Raw genomic sequence first — 23,306 nt, forward strand, 5'->3', positions numbered from 1 at the left:
CCCAATGTCTACCCCTATAAGTAGATTTCTCCTGCTATGGCTAAGTTAATCTCTTTCTGTTAGTTGCTAACTGATTCTTCATTTTGTTTCAATATTAAACCTAAACTACTAGGAGACTGGCCTAAGTCATGTCCAGCCCAGAACAACTTCTATTCAAGCAGTATAAAAGACACTGAAGACAAGTATGACTGGAAAAAAGTTGGGCTGGCACAAGTAATAAAGAGTGGCCTAAGTATTATAACAGTTGCCCACAAAACAGAAAAAGAATCAGACAAAATGCTTTGGCATAAGGATTTAGAACATCTATAAAGGATTTATGGGAAGAGAAAAATGAAGAATAACACAGGATGAGTATATAAGATACAATTCTTACTAACAAAAAATACCCACGTTGATATGATCACAGATTCTTTAAAGTATTAAAAAATAGATCCCATAAAATGATGACAGATTATATGCTAGAGTCAAACCTGCACAGTAGTAACTGGCTTCTCTACTTCAGGTGTTTCCTCAGAAAACAGAGGTTCGAAATCATTCATGTTTTCAACATCTTCTAGAGATTGTTCAAGTTGCTCCAAGTCAGGTGTCTAAAATAAAAGAGATTCTTTTAGTGAACAAGGGTATTAGCCTTAATTCTAAATGTAACCTGACACAGAAAGGAATATGATCTTATCTGAAAGTTCACAATTTTATATAATGTGAAAAACTTCCTAGGCTTATAAAATGATCTTACATTAATGACCATCTTTTTTTAAAATTTAGAATATTTTCCCATGGTTACATGATTCATGATTTTCTCCTTTCCCCTTGGAGCTAACAAGTAATTCCACTGGGACATGTACCATTGATCAGAACCTATTTCCATGTCATTCATATTTGCAACAGAGTGGTCTTTTAACATTAAAACCCTAATCAGATCCCTACTGAACCACATGATTGATCATATGTTTTTCTTCTGTGTTTCTGTTCCCACAGTTCTTTCTCTGGATGTGGATTGTGTTCTTTCTCATAAGTCCCTCTGGATTGTCCTGGATCATTGCATTGCTGTTAGTAGAGAAGTCTATTGCATTTGATTGTACCATAGTGTATCAGTCTCTGTGTATAATGTTCTCCTGGTTCTGCTCCTTTCATTCTGCATCACTTCCTGGAGGTCGTTCCAGTTCACATGGAGTTCCTCCAGTTCATTATTCCTTTGAGCACAATAGTATTCCATCACCAACAGATACCACAATTTGTTCAGCCATTCCTCAACCAATGAACACCCCCTCATTTTCCAATTTTTTTGCCACCACAAAGAACACAGCTATAAATATTTTTGTAAGTCTTTTTTCCTTATTATCTCTTTGGGGTACAAACACAATAGTGGTATGGCTGGAGCAAAGAGCAGGCAGTCTTTTAGCGCCCTTTGGGCATAGTTCCAAATTGCCCTCCAGGGTCACACAGCTAGGAATTATCTGAGACCAAATTTGAACCCAGGACCTCCCATCTCTGGGTGTGACTCTCAATCCACTGAGTGACCCAGCTGCCTCCCCCAACCCCCCACCCAGAACACTTTTTCAAGTGCTTATTGATAGTTTTGACTTCAACATGTGAAAACTGCCTATTTATGTCCCTTGGCCATTTGTTGATTGGGGAAATTAAACCTTTGTCAGAATTTTGTTATAAAAATGTTCTCCCAGTTTGTTGCTTTCCTTCTAATTTTGGTTGCAATGGTTTTGTTTGTACAAAACCTTTTTAATTTGATATAATCAAAGTCATTCATTTTACATTTTGCCATGTTTTCTATCTCTTGCTTGGTCTTAAATTCCTTCCTTTCCTACAGATCTGACAGGTATACTATTCTATGTTCACTTTATTTATGATTTTCCTCTTTATATTTAAGTCACTTATTCATTTTAAATTTATCTTGAAATAGGGTGTAAGATGTTGATCTAAACCTAATTTTCCCCTTACTGTTTTCCAATTTTCCAAGCAGTTTTTGTCAAATAAGCAAGTTCTTGACCCAAAAGCTGGAATCTTAGGGTTTATCAAACACTAGCTTGCTTTGATCCATCCTTCTGTCTCTTAGCCATATTGTTTTGATAACCACTGCTTTATAGTACAGTTTAAGATCTGGTACTACTAGGCCCCCATACTTCACTTTTTTTTTTCATTATTTCCCTTGAAATTCTTGATCTCTTGTTCTTCCAAATGAACATTGTTATAATTTTTCTAATTCTATAAAAAAGTTTTTTGGTAGTTTGATAGGTATGGCACTGAACAAGAAAATTAATTTGGGCAAGATTATCATTTTTATTATGTTAGTTCATCCTACCCATGAGCAATTAATGGTTTTCCAGTTATTTAGATCTAGTTTTAATTGTGTGGAAAGTGTTCTGTAGTTCGGTTCATATAATTCCCATGTTTGTCTTGGTAGACAAATTCCTAAATATTTTATGTCTAGGGTGATTTTTAAATGGAGTTTCTCTTTCTAATTCCTGTTGCTGAATTTTGTTGGAAATATATATAAATGCTGATGATTTATGTGGGTTTATCTTGCACCCTGCTATAGTTGTTAATTATTTCCACTAGTCTTTTAGTTGATTTTCTAGGATTCTTTAAATATATCATATCATCTGCAAATAGTGATAGTTTAGTTTCCTCATTGCCTACTTTAATCCCTTCAATTTATTTTTCTTGTCTAATTGCTACAGCTAGAGTTTCTAGTACAATATTGAATAAAAGAGGTGTTAATGGGCATTCTTGCTTCACTCCTGATCTTATTAGGAAGGCTTCTAACTTGTCCCCATTGCAGATGACACTTGCTGATGGTTTTTAATATATATTGTTTATTATTTTGAGGAATGGCCCTTCTATTCCTATACTTTCTGGTGTTTTCAATAGGAATGGGTTTTGTATTTTTCTGCATCTATTGAGACAATCATGTGATCTCTGTTGGTTTGATTATTGATATGGTCAATTACATGGATGGTTTTCCTAATATTAAACTATCCTTGCATTCCTGGTATAAATCCCACCTGATCATAGTGGATAATCCTCCTGATAACTTGCTATAGTCTTTTTGCTAGTATTTTATTTAAGATTTTTGTATTTATATTCATTAAAGAGATTGGTCTATAGTTTTCTTTCTCTGTTTTTGATCTACCTGGTTTTGGAATCAGTACCATATTTGTGTCATAAAAGGAATTTGGTAGAATTCCTTCTTTGCTTATGATGCCAAATAGCTTGCATAGTTTTGGGATTAGTTGTTCTTTGAACGTTTGATAGAATTCACTTGTGAATCCATCTGGTCCTGGGGATATTCTTAGGGAATTCTTTGATGGCTTATTCAATTTCTTTTTCTGATATGGGATTATTTAAGTATTCTATTTCTTCTTCTGTTAATCTAGGCAATTTATATTTTTGTAAATATTCATCCATATAACCTAGATTGTCATATTTATTGCCATATAATTGGGCAAAATTGTTTTTAAAAATTGTCTTAATTTCCTCTTCATTAGAGGTGAGGTCTCCCTTTTCATCTTTGATACTATTGGTTTTTTTCTTTCCTTTTCTTTATTAGATTGACCAGTACTTTGTCTATTTTGTTTTTTCAAAGTACCAGCTTCTAGTCTTATTTATTAATTCAATAGTTACTTCACTTTTAATTTGATGTATTTCTCCTTTAATTTTAAGGATCTCTAATTTAGTTTTCATCTGGGGATTTTTAATTTGTTCAACTTTCTAGTTTTTTAATTTGCATGTCCAATTCATTGATCTTTGCCCTCCCTAATTTGTTAATATATGAACTCAAGAATATAAATTTTCCCATAAGTACTGCTTTAGCTGCATCCCATAGATTTTGAAAGGATCTCATCACTTTCATTTTCTTCAATGAAATTATTGTTTCAATGATTTGTTCTTTAACTAATTGATTTTGGGGAATGATATGATTTAATTTCCAATTAATTTTTGATTTGCCTCTCCATGTACCCTTACTAATTATTATATTTATTGCATTATGATCTGAAAAGGTTACATTTAATATTTCTGCTCTTTTGCACTTTTTTGCCATGTTTCTATGCCGTACAACAAAGTCAATCTTTGTGAATGTACCATGTGCTACTGAAAAGAAGGTATATTCCTTTTTGTCCCTATTTATTTTTCTCCACATATCTATTATCTCTAGTTTTTCTAAAATTTCATTCACATCTTTTACCTCTTTCTTATTTTTTTGGTTTGATTTATCTAGATCTGATAGAGGAAGGTTCAGGTCTTCCACTAGCATAGTTTTACTATCTATTTCCTCCTTCAACTCCACTAGTTTCTCCTTTAGAAATTTGGATGTGGGGAAGCTGAGGCTCAGTGGATTGAGTCAGGCCTAGAGATGGGAGGTCCTAGGTTCAAATCTGGCCTCAGACACTTCCTAGCTGTGTGACCCTGGGCAAGTCATTTGACCCCCCATTGCCTAGCCCTTACCACTCTTTTGTCTTAGAATCAATATACTGGATATTGATTCTAAGATGGTATATTGATTCTAAGATGGAAGGTAAGGGTTTAAAAAAAAAAATTTGGATGCGATACCATTTGGTGCATACATGTTGATTACTGACATTTCCTCATTGTCTATACTGCCTTTTATCAGGATGTAATTACTTTCCCTATATCTTTTAATCAGTTCTATTTTTATGTTGGCTTTGTCAGATATGCATACATATCATATCATACATATATATGATTCCATGTCACATTTACATATACATTACATCATTATAATCAGCTTATTTATTCACCATTTTTCTGAGTAAATTCCTTCTATCTTCTCTACTACTAAAGTAATTTTTGAGAATTACAGAAATCCTATTTCCATGTAGACATATATAAACATTTTGACCTTAATGAGTCCCTTAAAATTTCTCTTTCTTATTTACCTTTTTGGGCTTCTCTTGTGTCTCATTTTGGACTTCAAATTTTTTTGTTTAGGTTTGGTTTATTCCTCAGGAATGCTTAGAAATCTTCTATCTTATTGAATGTCCATTTTTTCCCCTGGAAGAATATACTCAGTTTTGCTGGATAGGTGACTCTGGGTTGCAAACCCAAATCTTTTGCCTTCCTGAATATCATTTTCCATGCCTTTCGATCCTTTAATGTAGAAGCCACTAAGTCCTGTGGAATACTGATTGTAGCTCCATAGTATTTGAATGGTTTCTTTCTGACTGCTTGAAGTATTTTTTCTTTGGCTTGGTGGCTCTTGAATTTAACTCTTATATTCTTGTAAGCTGTCATTTCATTTGAGGATTCCTTTCTGGACGTGATCTGTGAAATCTTTCAATTTCAATTTTATTTTCTTATTTAAGGATCTCTGGGAAGTTGTCTTTGATAATTTCTTGTAATATATCCAAGGTTTTTTCTTGATCATGGCCTTCAGGTAGTCCAGTAATTTTAAAATCATCTCTCCTAGATCTATTTTTAGTTCAGTTGTTTTTTCAATAAGATATTTGATGGTTTCCTCTGTTTTTTCATTTCTTTGAGTCTGTTTTATTGTTTCTTGATTTCTCATGAAATCATTAGTTTCTAGATGGTCAATTCTGATTTTTAAGACCTGGTTTTCCTCTGTCAGTTTTTAGTTCTCCTTTTTCAATTGGCCCATTTCTTCTTGCATCACTTTCATTTCTCTTCCCCACTTTTCCTCTACCTCTAATAGACTGGTTTTTGAAGTCTTTTTTGAGCTCTTCCAGAATCTGTGTCCAATCCATATTATTCTTTTGAACTTGCCTTTGCTTTCACTGTCCCCTTCTGTGTCTGTACCTTGTTCTTTGTCTTAAGTTCTTTAGAGTTAGGTGCTTTTTTTGTTGTTTGCTCATTTTCCCCTATATGATTATAGGTAGGTTTGGGGGAATGATCTAAAGGTTGAGAGCTCTGAAATCCCCCTCCACCTGCTGATTCAATTGGCCCCTGTGATGCTGATAACTGAAAGACTTGCCTCAGGCTTAGGTGTAAGCTTTGGATTTCACTCTAATCTTGGATCAGGTGGGGACTGATCAAATTCTAGCCTCAGGCTTTGTCTCAAGTTTTTAGCCTCACTGTGTACTTGATCAAGTCAAACACACCCTCGATTGTCCTCATCTTGGAGCTTTAGACAAAAATAGCAGGACTTAGTACTATCATTCACTCCAAGGTGTGAATAAAGTCCTTGTCCCAAGCCTAGACTAGAATTCCCTGGGCTGGGGTTCTGGACTTCTCTACAGGTTTGAAATTTCAAGGGGTATGGGTTGGCTTTTACCAGCAGGATCTCAGGGTCTGGATGTTGGCTCAGGCATAGGTTTCCCGAATCCTGGACAGCAGATGGGGGTGTGGGGGGTGGGGTTGCTCTTTGCTTGCTCTTCCCTTCTTGCTATGGCTTCTTGCTGGGTCTCCTCTCCTCTCACCCTAGTGTCCCAGATGTCAGTTGCCTACCTTTTAGGTTTTTCTTTTCTTGAAAGTTGTTTTACTCTGTGTCCTTGCTGGTTCTTTCACTCCTGTATTCATTTTGTGGTGATATTTTAATTTTGGTTGAGAAGGATTCTCATGGTGGCACAGAGTTGCTGCGGGTTACTTCGCCATCTTGACTCCACCCCCTGGAAGTCCATTAATGAATATCTTAATGAAGGAATCTCAAGACTTTAAGTAATGAACATCACAAAATGGGAGCCTTTGTTCCCAACCTCAATCTACCCCCTCATCATTTATCTAAATCCTATTTATTCTTTAAAATCTAGCAAATCTCACCTTCCTTTGAAAACACTTTTGTGACCACACTAACATTTCAGGAAACATTTTGTGCCAGGGAACCAGTTTGGCATTAAGATTACTTCCACTTATATGCAGAAAATTTGTTACTCTTACACTAGATAAATAAAGAATGACAAGTAAATATTTTGAACCTCTTAAGATGAGTTGAAGAGTTAGCTTTTGTTAATGCATATATGTTTTAGTGAGTTCTGAATTATACCAGTAGTCCAAAAAAGAAAATAATTTAGGGATGATGATTTAGAGTTTATATTTTCTTGTCTCTTTATAAAAAGCACTTACAAGCTCCTACTATAAGCAAAACTCTATCTTGGCCCTAAAAAGAAACTGTCTTCCTATTAGAAAAAAAATGTTAGCAAAAGCAAGTAGGTAAGAAAGCACAAGATATATCAAATAGTGGCTAAACTGAGGTGTTAACAGAGATCAAGCTCACAGACAGCCTCTCAAATATGAAGAATTAAGATAACTGGACAGTATGCCTACCCTAAACTTATGGAGGTGAAACCTATTCATGCTATTAAGATGTCAATATGTTTCAGAAAAACATCTGAAAAACATATGATTTTACTTAATGTTGCAAACCATGGTGGCACAATTATTTTAGAAGTAAAAACTGGAGGGAAAGTGATTGTTCATCAATTAGGGAATGGATGAACAAATTATGGTATATGACTGTAATAGAATTTTATTGCAGCATAAAAAATGATGAATATGAAGAATTCTGAGGAACTCAATAAGATTAATGTGGCGAACTAATGAAAAGTAAACAGAAGCAGGAGAACAATTTACACAGTGGTCACAAAAATTTATAGGAAAACACTGAAAGACCTTTGAATTCTGATCTGTCATTAATTATAATGTCCAAGGCATGAAATAGAAAGCAAGTGAACTATAGATGTGTAACAAGTCATACATTGTAAAGCACAATTTATTGATTTGTTGTATTTCTTTGTTACAAGGGGGTAGTCTATTGGGGAAGCATAGCAGAAAAATCATTGAAAAATGACATGTTTAAAAAAAAGGAGGATCAATACATCTCCCCAAATAGAAAAGAATATAAAGCTTTTTAGAATTATGTATTCAACATCTTTTTCAAATGAATCAGTTTAATAGGTCACACTTAAAAATAATGAACTTAAAAAGGCGAGAATATTGGGTGGAGAGAACTTGAGGTCAGGGAGAAGAGAGAGAAGTCAGTAATAGGCAGTTTGCAGAAAAAGAAATCAAAGCTATTAATAGTCACAAGGAAAAAAATGCTCTAAGTCACTCTTGACTAGCAAAATGCAAACTGAAACAATTCTGAGACATCAGATTAGTCAACATGAAAGAAAAGGAAAATGACAAAACTGGAGAGGACGTGGAACTAATGTACTGTGGGTAGAGTTGTAAATTGGTCCAACCATCTGGAAAACAATTTAAAACTCTGCTCAAAGATCATATCCTTTGACCCAGCAATATCACTATAAGGTCTCTATCCCAAAAGATCAAAGAAAAGAGAAAAGAACTTGTTTGAACAAAAATATTTATAGCAATTTTGTGTGTGTTTTGGAAAAGGACTAGAAATTATAGGGATGTCCACAAACTGGGGAATAGCTGAATAAGTTGTGGTATGTAACAGTGAAGGAATACTATTGTGGTATGAGAAATGATGATGGGGATGGTTTCAGAAAAACTGGGAAGACATATGTGAACTGATACAGTACGAAATGAGTAGAACCAGGAGAACACCACACATAGTAACAGCAATTTTGTAAGGATGATCAACTGCGAAAGATTTAGCCATTCTGATTAATATAATGATCTAAGATAACTCTAAAGGATCATAATGAAAAATGCTATCTTCAGAAAGAGAACTGATGAAGTCCAAGTGCAAATTAAAGCATAATTTTTTCATTTTATTTTTACCACTTTTCTTTTTGCAACATGGCTAAAATGGAAATGTTTTGCAGGATTTCATTTGAATAATTGATATCACTGCTTGCCTTCTCAACTGGTATGGGAAGGAATTTGAAACTCAAAATAAAAAAACAAACACTAAAAATAAATAATACATTAAAAAAAAATAACCTCAAATGAGGAAATCCAGGAATCAGAAGGAAAAAAAAATATGAAAATGAACATGGGCAGAAATAGAATCAATATTTTCATTGAAGCATAGGAAAACCACATGTAAAGAAGAAATAGATGAGCATAAGCATCATATTAAAAGCTAAGCACAAAAACACAATATAATGAGATAAGGGGAAGGCAGAGGAATATAAATTAGTTGCACTTCACTACATCAAACATTTGTTATTTCATTGTTTTGAATAGTCTCCCCACTGATATAATCCAGTTACTTTGTGTCTTAGTGGATGATTGAATAAGTTTTTTGATAAAAAATTAAGTGCTTTTTCTATATTACATAGTAAAATGGTAAGGAAGGATTACTTAGTATCAATGTGGTGACTACAGGTCATACTGCTAGGGTGTGCATATTATTCTTCCATCTCATATACTTTCTTTCTTCCCTGATGCCCTGGCTTTATGAATTAGGGATATTCTAAGTCATTGTTCTTATTATTTGGCTCCAATAATTGCATCTACTTTATAAGGATTCTATTTGGGTTCCTCTCTCAGCTCTCTTACTGGACATGATATTAATATTAATTATATGCAAAAAGGCAAGCAAAGAAAGGGTTGCTTTGCCAAAACAGGATTCAGATGAAAAAAATAAAACTGGTCTCTTTTAAAAAGTGACTTCTTCCTATTATTTGGCACCATTTGACTGGAGGAAGGGCTCAAAAGCAACCCCACTTGTCTTCCCAGGGGCTCTTCATTTACCTCTGATTTGGTATCTACCACATCCACTTCAATATTGACTTCTGCCTGGAGAATTTTCTGCTTAGTTTGTTCCACTGACAAACTCAGTTTTTGTATATATGATTGTAGCTCCTCTGGAGAGTCCATGTTCAATTCTACCAGGGCTTTGTGAAACTGATCCATCTGACCATCTTCTAGAAGTTCCTACAATGATATTGTTTAGAATTTCACTTAGTTGAAGATTAATACTGAATACACTCAGACAAAAGAAAGACAAGGCTTTAAAAATTATAAGTTGGAAAAAATTTTAAAAACTCAAGACCTGGAAAGGATAACTAGCACCTTATATCTGAACATTATATCTACATTATCTAAGACACATGTACTAACTCATTCTCAGGGCCAAGAACATGTTTTCATCACCTTTAGTAACCACACATGGCGTGCACTTCAATACTTTAAGCATCTGTTATTTCACTGGTTTGGGTACTCTCCACTGATATAATCCAGAGTCCCTTTGAGCGTATTAGATGGTTGAATAAGTTGTTAGGCCAAAAAATTCATCACCTGCTGATTGGCCTTCTGGTAATAAACACTTAGGTAGGTTTAACCTCAGATGATAGACACAAAGTATAGCCTGCTGCTGGGCATGATAAATAGAACCTACATATCAGCAAAATTATTTAGTTTGTGATTCAAGTTATTGACTGATGCTGTTATAATGGGGGTCTTGATCTAATTCCCACTGGGACTTATGCCTTTTGTAAAAAGTTTTTCAAATAAACAATGAACAAACTGCAATAAAATGCTAGTGAAAAAGATTTGGGGTTTATCATTAGAGACTCGGGTTTAAGGAGAGCCACATTAAGAAGTTTTACAATCCTCAATAACACACAGACATCTCCCTTAACATTCTCTTATAATTTAAATCCATTTTTTTTTTTGGCCTGAGCAAAGACAGAAAATTTCAATCCCTAATTCACTGCTCATAGTAAACTTTATGTTAGCTTTGGGGATAAAATTGTAGCCCTGTACCTTTTTAATGAAGATCTAACTACATATCACTCAGGACTAAAAATCACTACTTTTAACAATTTTCTCCTGAATATGGCCCATAGCTCTGAAAATCTCTATTTGATTCAGAACACTAAAACGTTGGGACATAAGCCTTGTTGCTCTAAGCTAGGAAATTTCACAGAAGAAGCTCTAGCCTTACTAAGGAACACATGCTAAATATCAATATGCCATTACTTGCACAAAGAGAAGTCTGTCTAGCCGCTCTTGGTCAAGTTGTAGTTTTTCTTCTCGGCGTCGAGCATTAAGTTCCTGAAGCCGCCTCAGCTGCTGCTGCCGTCTCTCCTGCTTCTCTTCAGATGTCAAGGTGCTACCAAGCAACTTACTGGAGAAGGGAAGCTGCATCTTATGAACATTATTTTCATAATATTCAGGAGACCTCCACTTCTGTAATTCTTTTTTAAAATTTTAGAAAATTATTAAAGAGAAATATTACTGTGGATGAACACTATATTGAATATAGCAATACCTATTAGAACATTAGATTAAGAGTAAGGAGATGTGGGTTCTACTTCCAGTTATGTCACTAACTAGCTATGTGACTTTGGATGAGTCACAACCTCTTGGATTTAAGTTTCCACATCTATAAAATGAAAACACACTGGACTACATATTACTAAAAGTCACTTCTAGCTCTACAAAGACACTTTGTTGTCAGAAATTCTATTGTAAATAAAAATAACAAAGGAAGCATGGAGTTATATTATAGGAGGTAGGGAAGGAAAAATACCAAAAAATCAAATACCAACTAAAATAACGTAACAGAAATGAGTAGAAAAAAGGAAAATATTTTCTTAGGCATGGAAGGAAATCTAAATGGAAAGGACCTGTAGAATAGAGTTGTGCTATAGCAAAGTAAAGTCTCAGATGGCAGAACAAGTCTGTGACTTGGATGCTTATGCTCCAACACCCTCTTTTGCTCATTCTCTTCAAGGGGGAATGTGCAGAGATGGGAGAGAGAAATCCACTAGTCACCAAAAATGATTAAATAAGGTTTTTCTTCTGGGTTGACCTAGATGTTTTCGGGGAGTGCTGTTCCCCAAGTCTCTATACTTGCTTCCTGATCCCTAAAATTTCATTAATAAAGAAACAAAATCTTTTATTATATAATTAAAAAAAGAAGTTTGAGAATGCAAATGTTAGGCACTCAGGTAAAGTCATTCATGCTAAAGTTAATCACTAAAAAATGACTGCTGGGGGCAGCTGGGTACCTCAGTAGATTGAGAGCCAGGTCTAGAGGTCCTAGGTTCAAATCTGACCTCAGACACTTCCCAGCTGTGTGACCCTGGGCAAGTCACTTAGCCCCCATTGCCTAGCCCTTACCACTCTTCTGCTTGGAACCAATACAGAGTATTGATTCCAAGATGGAAGGTAAGGGTGAGAAAAAAAAAGAAATGACTGCTATCAGAATCATTTCTGATTCTATAAAAGAAGAGGAAGGCACTAGGAATGTGAAAACCAGAGCAGGAAAGGAATTCAGAAGGGGAAAGTTTAGAAAAGACAAATTGATCTGCAACTTGGCTTTACCCTTGAGTATTCTGGATAGAAAAAAAGTGTACATGTAGATTATGCTGGGTGTACCCATGAAAGAATACAACTTACTGAAAACAATGATACCAAGTCTGTTTCTAGAATTTGGGGGGTTGACTTGTTTTCATAATGGTAGTCTTCCACTAAAATATAAATGTAACACCTCATTATGATATCATTGACACAGGGAATGACTGAGCGACTAGGTGGCACAAAACAGAATGCTGAGCTTGGAGTCAAAAAGATCTAAGTTCAAATCTAGCCTCAAACACTAGCAAGTCATTTAACCTCTATCTCCTAAGTTTCCTTAACTGTAAGAACAAGAATAAAATATCACCTCCCAGAGTTGTTGTTAGGACAAAATAAGATAGTATTTGTAAAGTGCTTACCATAGTGCCTGGAATATAGGCACTATATAAATGCCAGCTATTGTTGTTATACAAAGGTTATCCAGCAATATACAAGCTCCAATATATAATACCATGCAGCATATATATCAAGTACAGCTCCAGTGACTGATTTAGCCACAATCAAAATCACTTAGGTAAGCTCTGAGAAGTTCATCAATATGTTGGCCAGAGTGATGAATATTTTCGCTATAACCCACAAGGTCCATTTAAGTACCCAGGGGGTTTCAGTACACACTAGTGGATAGAATATTTAGACTGATGAAATTACAGATTGTTTTACTGAAAGTACGAATGAGTCTTATTATAAAACATTCTATTCCCAGAAAATTTGTTGACTGAGATTTTACTGTCCTATTTTCCATGATTTACTCTCTTGTGAAATTCTATCCAGAATGTTTTAACTTTATTTTAAATTATGTATCCCATCTTCAAATACTGTTATGGGTATAATCTTGGAAAAAAGTTTGATGTAATAAAGCAGAGTGCTAAACTCTAACCAAAAATCTCTCTTGGAGTCTGGAAGATCTGGCTTCAAACCCAGTCTCAAATACTTAACAGGAGCTATGCCACTGAAAAGGTCACTTAACCTGTCTGAGGCTAGTGGCCTCAACTACAAAACAAATAATAATGGGGTTTATTTCATAGGGTGATCAAGAGGACTGAATGAGATAATATAAACACAACATTTTGTGTATATTTAATGTGATTTATTACCTTATAAATATCTCTAATAATAACTTTATAAGTAAAATATGAAAATAATATATCACATTTCCCTGAAGCAGTTAAGTACTCTAAGATACTAATGAGCTAGGAATAAGGAAGATCATACAAACTGATCAATCTTTTATCATAATTTATCATTCAAGCCACTAGATTAGAATCTACAAAATCATGAGATTCTAAGAGATGACCATATTAGTGGTCCTTCTATAGTAGGAAATGGTGCCCCTTTGAGCTCTAACTTTCCAGGATACTATAAATAAGATGTGGGGTCAACTTCCCAGTTTGTCATTTACAACTTTTATAACCTGGTGCAAGTTTCACCTCACTTCTCTATGTTGTTTCCTCATTTATAAAATAAACAGGTAGAACTTGGCCTGAATGACATCTAAGGTCATAAATTCTATGATCTCTTTCTAAACATTTACTGAACGAGGTGCCAATCTCACAAGGGTGTCAAAAGGCTCAGATATATAATATAATACATATACTCTAAAAATTTTAACACAAATGTCAGTTTTATTTCTATTGTTATTATGTACTAGCATTATGCTAGTTCCTATGAAGAATTTTTTAAAGAGATCAGACATGACTCCTGTCATTAAAAAACTTAGAGTTCTTACAACATGAAACAATTTCTAGACCCTAAATAAAAAGTACTTGTATTTTTTTTTTAAACTCTTACCTTTCATCTTAAAATCAGTGTATAGGTTCCAAGGCAGAAGAATGATAAGGGCTAGGCAATGGGAGTTAAGTGATTTGCCCTTGGCCACAGAACTAGGAAGTGTCTGAGGTCAGATTTCCAAAAAGTATTTTTAACTCAAAAAGGATCACAAATAACATTTTCTAATCATGGATTGTGGACCTACAAAACAAAACTATTCCACACAAAAGGGCCTAGGTTCAAATCTGATCTCAGATGCTTCCTTGCTGTGTGATCCTGGGCAAGCTCTCTGTCTGTCTATCCCTCTCCTTCTTCCCTCTCCATCTCTCACATCCACCCCTACAGGCCCTATAACCAAGAATCACAAATGATTCAAAGATTAACCAATAATAATTTCTATGACATTACAACTAAAAACACAACAGTGTCCTAACATTTGAGTAAATAATGATATCCAGAGCTAAAATGCAATGCTGCTGTCATATTTTGTCTAGATTTCTAAAAGTCAAATGAAATTAAATAACAGACTAAATCTGTTCACCTACACTAGGTATAATGTACTCAAATTATAACATACTCTGGGGTAGGTTAGTATGTAAAAAAGTATTAAAAAATTTCAGAAAAATGCCACTATATTCAAATATAAATATAAAAATTACCTCAAAGATGAATGTAAATAACTTTTGGATTATCTACACTGCTGGAGGCCATCATACCCCAACCATTTCACAAGGTCATGGTCCAAGGAAGGAAGGTCAGCAAAGCAGACCCCAGAATGAGGGCCCCCCTACTGATTCCCCTTTGTGACTTCTTTCCCTAAATTTTCCCCACTAGTGGACTTGTTATGATTATTATTCTCTCCCCAATACAGGAGAAATAACATGAGATCAAATACTTATAGGATCAATAAATATATACCCTACTTTAAGACCCCTAGGTTATTACCCCCAAAAGATTGCAATTACAGAATAAAAGCCCAAAGATTACTGACCATGACCCCTCCTTTCTCAAGCACATGATACGCTCCAAGGCCCTACAACATAATGAATCTTGTCCTATAGTTACCACTCTCAAATGAATTTATTGGAACAGAAGCCAAATAGCATCTCTAGGCATCTCAAAATAACACAAGAAAAACAGAACTTGTAAATTGAGGAAAACCCCAAAATTGGTCTGCCTAAAGTCCTCACACCTAGATACAAATATGTTTTGTTGTTCATCTCCCAAGCAATTATAATGGATAGTGAAAACTGACCAAAAGCACAATGATCCTCTCAGCAGGTCAAGGGGTACTAACCTATAAATGGCTTTATTCACATTAATCATATCTATCACAGAGTGTTATTTAGGTGATTTGATAATATCCAATCAAACTGTAGAATGTCACATACATAGAGAATTGATTATGTGTGTGTACCAAAAACCTATATAATAAACATACCATGATACCATGGCAGAGCACTGTGATACCTGTGTACGTGGGTTGAATGCATGGTGTATCTCACCTCATTTATCCGACTGTGACACCAGACCTGGGCAGGCAACCCTGGGTCCTCAGAGAGGCTGCTGGACGGACCTCAAGACTACACTCTTCTCCTCTCCATTAACAAAGATAATTAAATAGGACTCAGGAAAAAACAAACATACATGCGAAAAAATCCTGAAACCCAACTAAGCATATATCAATATAATAAGGACTCTGATCTCCAGAAGTCTTATTGGTCTGACTGCTAAAATTTAAACAAACAAACAAATAAAAAAATAAATAAAAATGAGCAAGCAAAAAAGAAATAACCCAACTACCGATTAGCTATTATGGGGACAGAAAAGATTTTGGTTCAAACTCAGAGAACACTACAAAAACAGCAAAGAAATACAATAAATGGCCAAAAGTTCAAAAAGAACTTTTGGAAAAGCTTTCAAAAGACTTCAAAAACCAAATGAGAGAGGTGGAGGAAAAGTTAGATAAAAATAAAAGCAGTGAAAGAAAATCAAGAAAATTATTTTAAAAAACCACTGCCCACATGGAAAAAGAGATCTGGAAACTTACAAAAGAAAATAATGTACTGAGAACTAGAACTGGATAAGAAGCAGCAAATTATTTCCTAAGAAAACATGGAATAATAAAGTAAAATCAAACGGATGAAATAATAGAAGAGAATATGAAACGTCTTATCATAAAAACACCTAAGATGGAAAACAGACCAAGAAAAGAGAGACAATAAAAATACTTAGACTCCTGGAAAGTTATGATAAAAAAAAGAATTTAGATACCATACTCCAATAAATCATCATGGAAAACATCATAAATTCTAGAAACAGAGAGTAAAAAAGAAATTACTGATCACTACTTCAAAGAGACCCAAAGATGAAAATGCACAGAAACATCATTGCTAAGTTCCATAGCTCCCAGTTTAGGATAAAATACTACAAGCAACAAGATAAAAAAAAAAAAACCCAACAATTTAAATACTGTGGAACTGTAGTCAAAATAACACAAAACTTAGCAGCCACTACATTAAAAGAATTCAGAACACAGAACAAAAGAACAGGGCTTACAACCAAGAATGACATATCCAGCAAAGGTGAGCAAAATTATAAAAGAACAAAACTGGGACATTTAGTAAACTAAAGGAATTTCAACTATTTCTGGAGAAAAACCTAGAACTCAGCAGAAAATCTGATCTAGAAGAAACATACACAAAGGTAACAAAAGACTAATAATCATAAACAACCCAAAAAGTCAAATTCTTTGAGTTTGGTATGGGAAAATGTCATCTATGGCCCCCAGGAATGGCATCATTACCTGGGTATTTTGAAGGGATGAGTATGGATGAAAGGCTCCAGCTCAAGAGAGAATGTATGGAAAGTATGGTAGCAGAAGAGACCAGGAGATAGGGAGGAATGGCTATCTCATCTGGAGGAGGAATGAGAGGAGGAACTGCCACAGAGAAGGGAATGAGGAGAATGGAAGGCTGAGAGTACTAGAACCCAAGTCTCATCAGACCTGGAATAAAGGGAAAATAACACAATTGGGAAGATAAGTTTTGTTTGTTTGTTTTTTAACATACAGAGAAACAGGAGGGAAGGGGGATGGGAGAAGGGAGGGACTAGGAAATTTCCTTGGGGAACAAAAGGAAAAAGAGAAAGAAGGGTGGGTTAAGAGAAAGGAGGACAAAGGGATAAGAAAAGGGAGAGAAGGGAGGGATACTTAAGAGGGGAGTACATATCAAGAGGTAGTGGAGTAAGGTGAGGGGAAAATGGAATCAAGAAGGAGGAGGGTCCAGCTCAGGGATGAGAAAGGGATTTGGGAAATGGTGGAATGAACAGGAATTAAAAGGTAAGGGGGAAGTGATAAAGGAGTGGCCTTTGAAAAGCTGGGCCAATTTGGAACTAGGAGGGCAAGGAGAGAGGACAAGGGACAATTTTTGAGAAGAGATGTGAATAGGAGAGATATTGTTCAAAAGAAATTGAACATCTGAGGAAGGATACGACAGAAAGAAAGGTAAATGGGGACATAAAGTGAGGAGGAACAAAGTAAAATGCATAACCAGGAACTTTGGCATTGGGTAGAATGGGATGAATTCACACATGGGAAGAAAATGGATAGCAGAAAGGACAAAAACCAGGACCTGACAATATATTTTCTATAAGAAATACATTGAAAATGAGACATAAAGTGAAGATTAGAGGCTGGAGCAGAATATACTATGCCTCAGTTGATCTAGAGAAGGTAGGGGTAGCAATCATGATCTCTGACAGAATTGGGGCTAAAATAAATATAATTAAAAGGCATGAAAAAGATAACTATATTATGTTGGGAGGGTATTATGGATAATGAAGCATTATCAATATTAGACTTTTATGTACTCAAGTGTTACAGCACTCAAATATTTAAAGGAAAAACTAATTAATATATATAGAGAGAAACAGATAAAATAATAATAGTGATACTTTAATTTTCTCCTCTTAATTTTCATTATTGTTTAATATAAATCTTAGCCCTAATATTTTAGTCATTTCAAAATTCTTTATTTTTTATTATATACTTAGTAACCACCAACAAAAAACATTTAACTAAACAAATGCATAAAAAATTATGTGCATAACCACAAACTCCACATTGTTTATAATTTGTTTAAAATATGTAAGTTGTATATGTATGCTAATATAAACATCCTCTGCTTTTGAGTTCCCTTTGGATTCATTTTACTTGGATACTTTTTTCTCTTGATTTTATGACTTATGGGGAAAAAGTATGGAGAGTATGGGGAATTTTGCAGTGACCTACAAAATACTTATATTTGTACTTCTGCCACAGTTAAAGTAATTGTTTTCAGGGCTCAAAGGGCATCTTCCCACTCATCCAGACTCACAACCTATGTGTCTCTCTCTTTCTCATCTGCCATATGCAAGATTCAATCTACTGCCAAGTACTGTTGATTCTACCTTTGCCATAATCTCTCACAGACACTTCTCTCCTGTGATGCTGTCAACTATTCAGGTGCAGGCCCTCAACATACTATGCATGATCAATTGCAAAAGTCTTCTGCTTGACCTCTCTAACTCAAGATTTCCCCTGTGATCATTTATCAAAGTTTTCTTTCTAAAGTACTGGCACTCCCCTTTCAATAAAACTCCAGTGGCTCTCTATTGCCTCCAAGATCAAACTGAAAATTCACTTTGGGTTTTAAAGTCCTTCATATCCTGCTTCTTTTCTACCTTTATATCTTCTACCTTACTTTCCTCCTCTGTACTCTGATCCAGTGAATTAACCTTCTTGCTATTACTCACACAAAACACTCCCTGCCCCAACTCTATATATTTTCACTGACTGTCTCACATGCCTAGAATGCTCTGCCCTTCTCATTTATGTCTTCTTGGTTCCCCAATTTCCTTAAAGTTTCAGCTAAAAACCCATTTTCTGCAACAACCTTTCCCTAGACTTCTTTAATGTGTCTTACCTCTAAGATAATATTAATTTTTGTCCTGTATTGTATATGTCTTGTTTCTATATAGTTGTTTCTATGTTATCTCCCTACCATGTCTCAGATTGTGAGCTCCTTGAGGGCAGGAGCTGTTTTTACCTTTCTTTGTAAACCAAGCACTTAGTAACACCTGGCATGTAGTAGGCACTTAAAAAATGCTTGTTGACTTGATTTGGTCTCCTTCCTTCTTTCAGTCATTCATTCAACCTACTATGTTAGGCATTTGGTATACAAAGACAAATATAACAACAGATCCTGTCTTCAAGGAGCTCTCATTGTACTGGAACCTAACAACATGTATAGATAAATATACAAAATAATATTGGGGGAGGGCCCTAATAACTTGAGGGGAGCAGGTAACATCTCAGGTATTAATTAGACTTTGAAGTGGGTCTGAAGGGAATGAAGATTTTTAAAAGGACAAGGTAAGGAAGAAAGGATTCCAGGCATGTGGTCAATCTGTTCAAAGGCAGAGACGGTACATGGTATGTCTGGAGAATAGCTAATAGGACAGTTTGGCTGGAATTTGAAGTTTATGAAGTACAGTAATATTCAATAATCCTGGAAAGGTTGACAAATGTCAGACTGAAAGATTCTAAGTGGCAGAGGTAGCCATATGTTAAATCTTACAGAAAATAGAGAACTATTTGTAACTTGAACAAGAGAATGGCACTCTTGGCTGAAAGGACACCATACCCTACATGCGAGTGAGTGACCCTTCCAGTGTCCTGAAAAATGCTATAGTCAAAAAGAGTATCTGCTGATCCACTAATGGCTGTACACAGGGGAAAAATCCTTCCATTGTTCCTTCTTTTACTGATAACAATGTGTCCAGAGCTTTTTGAAAAGGAATTTCATCAGATACCAACAAAAACATATCAGGAAAATGGAGACACCTGGAGGATGCTCACCAGACTTCCCAAACCATTTGTCAATTAGGACCAAGGCGAGTTCAGGATAGAGCCCACCAGGCAACACTGGCTGGTTGGGGCCACTTGTTTCAAGACCCCAAGTGAAAGAATAAATTACAAAATTACAATTCATTGCTATAGAAATAAAAAGTTATCTAGGAAGTTAAGTGGCAAGGAAATTTTTAACTGGGAAAAGACTAAATTTGTATATATTAGCTACAGACAGGAAACTAGACCATTGGTGTGAAAATGTTTAAGCAAATAATTAATTGCCCTAGCTCCTACAAATAATGCTTTTAAAAAAAGGTGTGCTTATTTTCATCTATACTTTAAGAGAGTTGTTAGGAAACAAGAATTAGGAGACATAACTTTTGGGTAAATATGGCTGCAGCTTAGACGCAGGAATCTACTTCTCCTCAATACCTACCAATACAGACCACCTCAAAGGGACAAAAAAACCAAATTTGTATGAACGAAGGGCGCAGCGTTGAAGGTACATGGGATTTGGGCATTTCCACACTATAAGGAGCTGAAATAGCTTCCACCAAAACACGAGCTGATTTACCCTTCCCCACCCCTCCTACAGAGCCAGTGCACTAGATTCGGAGCCAGCACATGCTAGAATCAGTGAGCAAGCCAGGGGCACCTCTAGGTCCTTGGCAGCTGACTAAGACCACCAAAGGCCTACCCCTGAGAGCAGCTAGACTTGAGACCCCAACAGGGGGAAGAACGCCGACCTTGGGCATGGAGATAGTGCAGAGAAGTCTGCAAACAGTATAAGTTTCAGAATCTTGAGAGGTGGCCTTGGGCAAAAACTATGATCCTTAGCTCCATACACACAGAGAGCCTGCCCTCCTCACTCAGACTTCTGACTGGAAAGGGAAGGAAAAACCAGCATAGTGATGGCAAAAAATCAACTTCCCAACACTAAGAACAAGAAGACTTTGATCCTGGATAATTTTTATGGAGGAAAAATCCATACTGCAGAGGAAATAGCAGAAGAGGACCTTCAAATAAATGCATCCAAACCTTCCAAAAACAATGGAAACTAGCAACAAACTCTTGAAGAATTTAAATTGGAACTTATCAAAAAGATGGAAGAATATTGGCAAGAAAAGTGGGAAATAGTTCAAAAAAGAAAATAACAGCTTAAAAGACAGGAACTCCCAATTGGAGAAAGCAGCCCAGAAATCAAATGAAATTATAAATAAATTAGAGACCAAAATTAAACAGCTGGAAGCCATGAAAAGCAGAATAGACCAAACCGAAAAGAAAAATCAAAAGATTATAGCAGAAAACCAAAGAACAAAATTGGGCAATTAGAAGCCAACGATCTCTAAAACAGCAAGAATAAAGAAAAAATCAAAAGATTGAAAAAATAGAAGGAAACATGAAATATCTCACTGAGAAGATGGCTGACCAAGAAAACAGGTCAAGAAAAGACAATTTGAGAATCACTGGTCTACCTGAAAACCCAGAAATAAACAGAAACCGTAACATCATACTACAAGAAATTATCCAAGAAAACTGCCCTGATGTTCTTGAACAAGAGGGCAAAATAGACACTGAAAGAGTTCATAGAACACCCTCTACACTAAATCCTCAATTCCCCCAGGAATATAATTCCCAAATTTAAGAGCTTCCAAGCTAAGGAAAAATTTTTACAAGAAGCCAAAAAGAGACAATTCAAATATCAAGGAGTACCAATCAGAATCACACAAGATCTGGCAGCATCCACACTAAAGGACCACAAGGCTTGGAATATGATATTCAGAAAGAAACAAGAATTAGAAATATGTGATATGAATCCCTATCATGTTTTAGGACTCTGATTTTATATTTAAAAAAAGAAAGTAAGCACTCATATAAAATTGCCAGAATCCATCTATGTAGCAAATATTAAAAATAATAGAGATGGAATAAATCATAAGAATTATATCATTACCTTCTACATAATCTTCAGCAATGTAGCTATGCTCGTGCAAGATTTCCTCCATTCGGCTAAGAGTGATGGCTGCTAAATGTCCAGGATATTTCAATTGGAGAAGACGTTGAAGGTATGCAGCTGCTTGGCTTCCTCCAAGATTGATTCGTTTACAGTTTTTGGCATCCAACCTATGGCCCAATCCACAGAAATAACACTGAGCTGTTCAACAACAAGGAATAAAAAAATAACAATACAACTTTGGGCAGGGTTAAGCAACTTTAAGACATTAACCCTAAAGTATTATAGGGAGCCTGTTTTCACATTTGTCTACTTTTAGCAAGAAAGACCTCGAAGGCTATCTAGGCCAGCCTCCCTAACAAAACATAAATCATTCCTAAAATTTCCTTCAAAAATATTTAATCAAGTCTTTAGACAAACTTACTACATATGTAAGTGAACTCTATCAAATTGTTCTCTTTCTTCTGAGTCTTCAAATATTCAAAGACAATTATGTTTGCCTTTTTGTCTTCTCTTTAGCTTATCCCAACTAGCTCAAGTATTTTATATTACATTATTTCCAGTTCCCTTGTCATCTTGGTCCTTCTTCTCTAGATATGCTTTAGCTATTCAATGCCCCTTTTAAAATGTGGAATCCATAAATGAACTCAGTAGTTCAAGTATCATCTGATCAGAATAGGCCTTTTTCTTCCCTTAATCCCCAAGTTATTATTTTATGAAGATAACTGATAGATTGCATTTTAAGGTTTATGAAGCATTTTACAGAAATATCACATTTGATTCTCACATTTTTGAGATGAAGAAACTGGGGCTTCTAGAAGTCAAGCACCTTGTTCAGGCACATAGCCAATATCTAAAAGTGGGGGTTTAACTTCAGATTTCTCCTGATTATGAGTCTAGTACAGTTTCCACTGCCTCACACTGTATCTTAATGAATGAACCCTAATGTTTTTGTTTTGTTTTTTGTTTAAACAACCTTATAGAACTGTAGAGATCACAGGACTACATATTTAGTATAAGAGTGACATTGGAAGCTATCAATTGTTTCCCCTCATATCTATTTTACAGATGAAGGTGTTGGAATTAAATGACTTGCCCCAATCGAAAAAGTCCCAAGTAGTAAATCTAGACTATGAATCCAGATACTTTGACTCTAAATCCATTGTACCATATTGCCCACATGTTGGCTCATTATAAGTTTAAGAGGCACTCAGATGATGAGCTGCTACCAAGACTATGCCTAGGTAAATAATTTTTTTTAAGCATGTGAGACCAGATTTGAACTCAGGAAGATGAGTCTTTCTGACTCCAGAGCCAGTACTTTATTCACTTTGCTACCTTTATTAAAGGGAAAGGTCTCTTTAACTCTAGGAGGAAAGGGAGTAATCTAGGAAGGAATGGGATATAGACTTAAATACTTCAGAAATTCAGGAATCTTTTTTTACTATATCTTCTACTTGTTCAAGATTTCTATAAATGCTACTTCAAATT

At 35.3% G+C, this 23,306-nt stretch overlaps 1 protein-coding gene across 1 annotated transcript in view; it reads right to left on the reverse strand.

The window, feature by feature from the left end:
* ACTR5 (actin related protein 5) overlaps positions 1 to 23,306 on the reverse strand; it is a 42,053-nt gene that overhangs the window by 12,162 nt on the left and 6,585 nt on the right. The window contains exons 3-6 of the mRNA XM_056811914.1: positions 21,816 to 21,985; positions 10,822 to 11,039; positions 9,592 to 9,774; positions 471 to 587 (exon numbers count right to left, since the gene is read on the reverse strand). Of these exons, the coding sequence (XP_056667892.1) occupies positions 471 to 587; positions 9,592 to 9,774; positions 10,822 to 11,039; positions 21,816 to 21,985 (688 nt within the window). The remainder of the gene's footprint in view (positions 1 to 470; positions 588 to 9,591; positions 9,775 to 10,821; positions 11,040 to 21,815; positions 21,986 to 23,306) is intronic.

Source organism: Monodelphis domestica, chromosome 1, assembly GCF_027887165.1.
Source record: "Monodelphis domestica isolate mMonDom1 chromosome 1, mMonDom1.pri, whole genome shotgun sequence".
Taxonomy (NCBI): Eukaryota; Metazoa; Chordata; class Mammalia; order Didelphimorphia; family Didelphidae; genus Monodelphis; species Monodelphis domestica.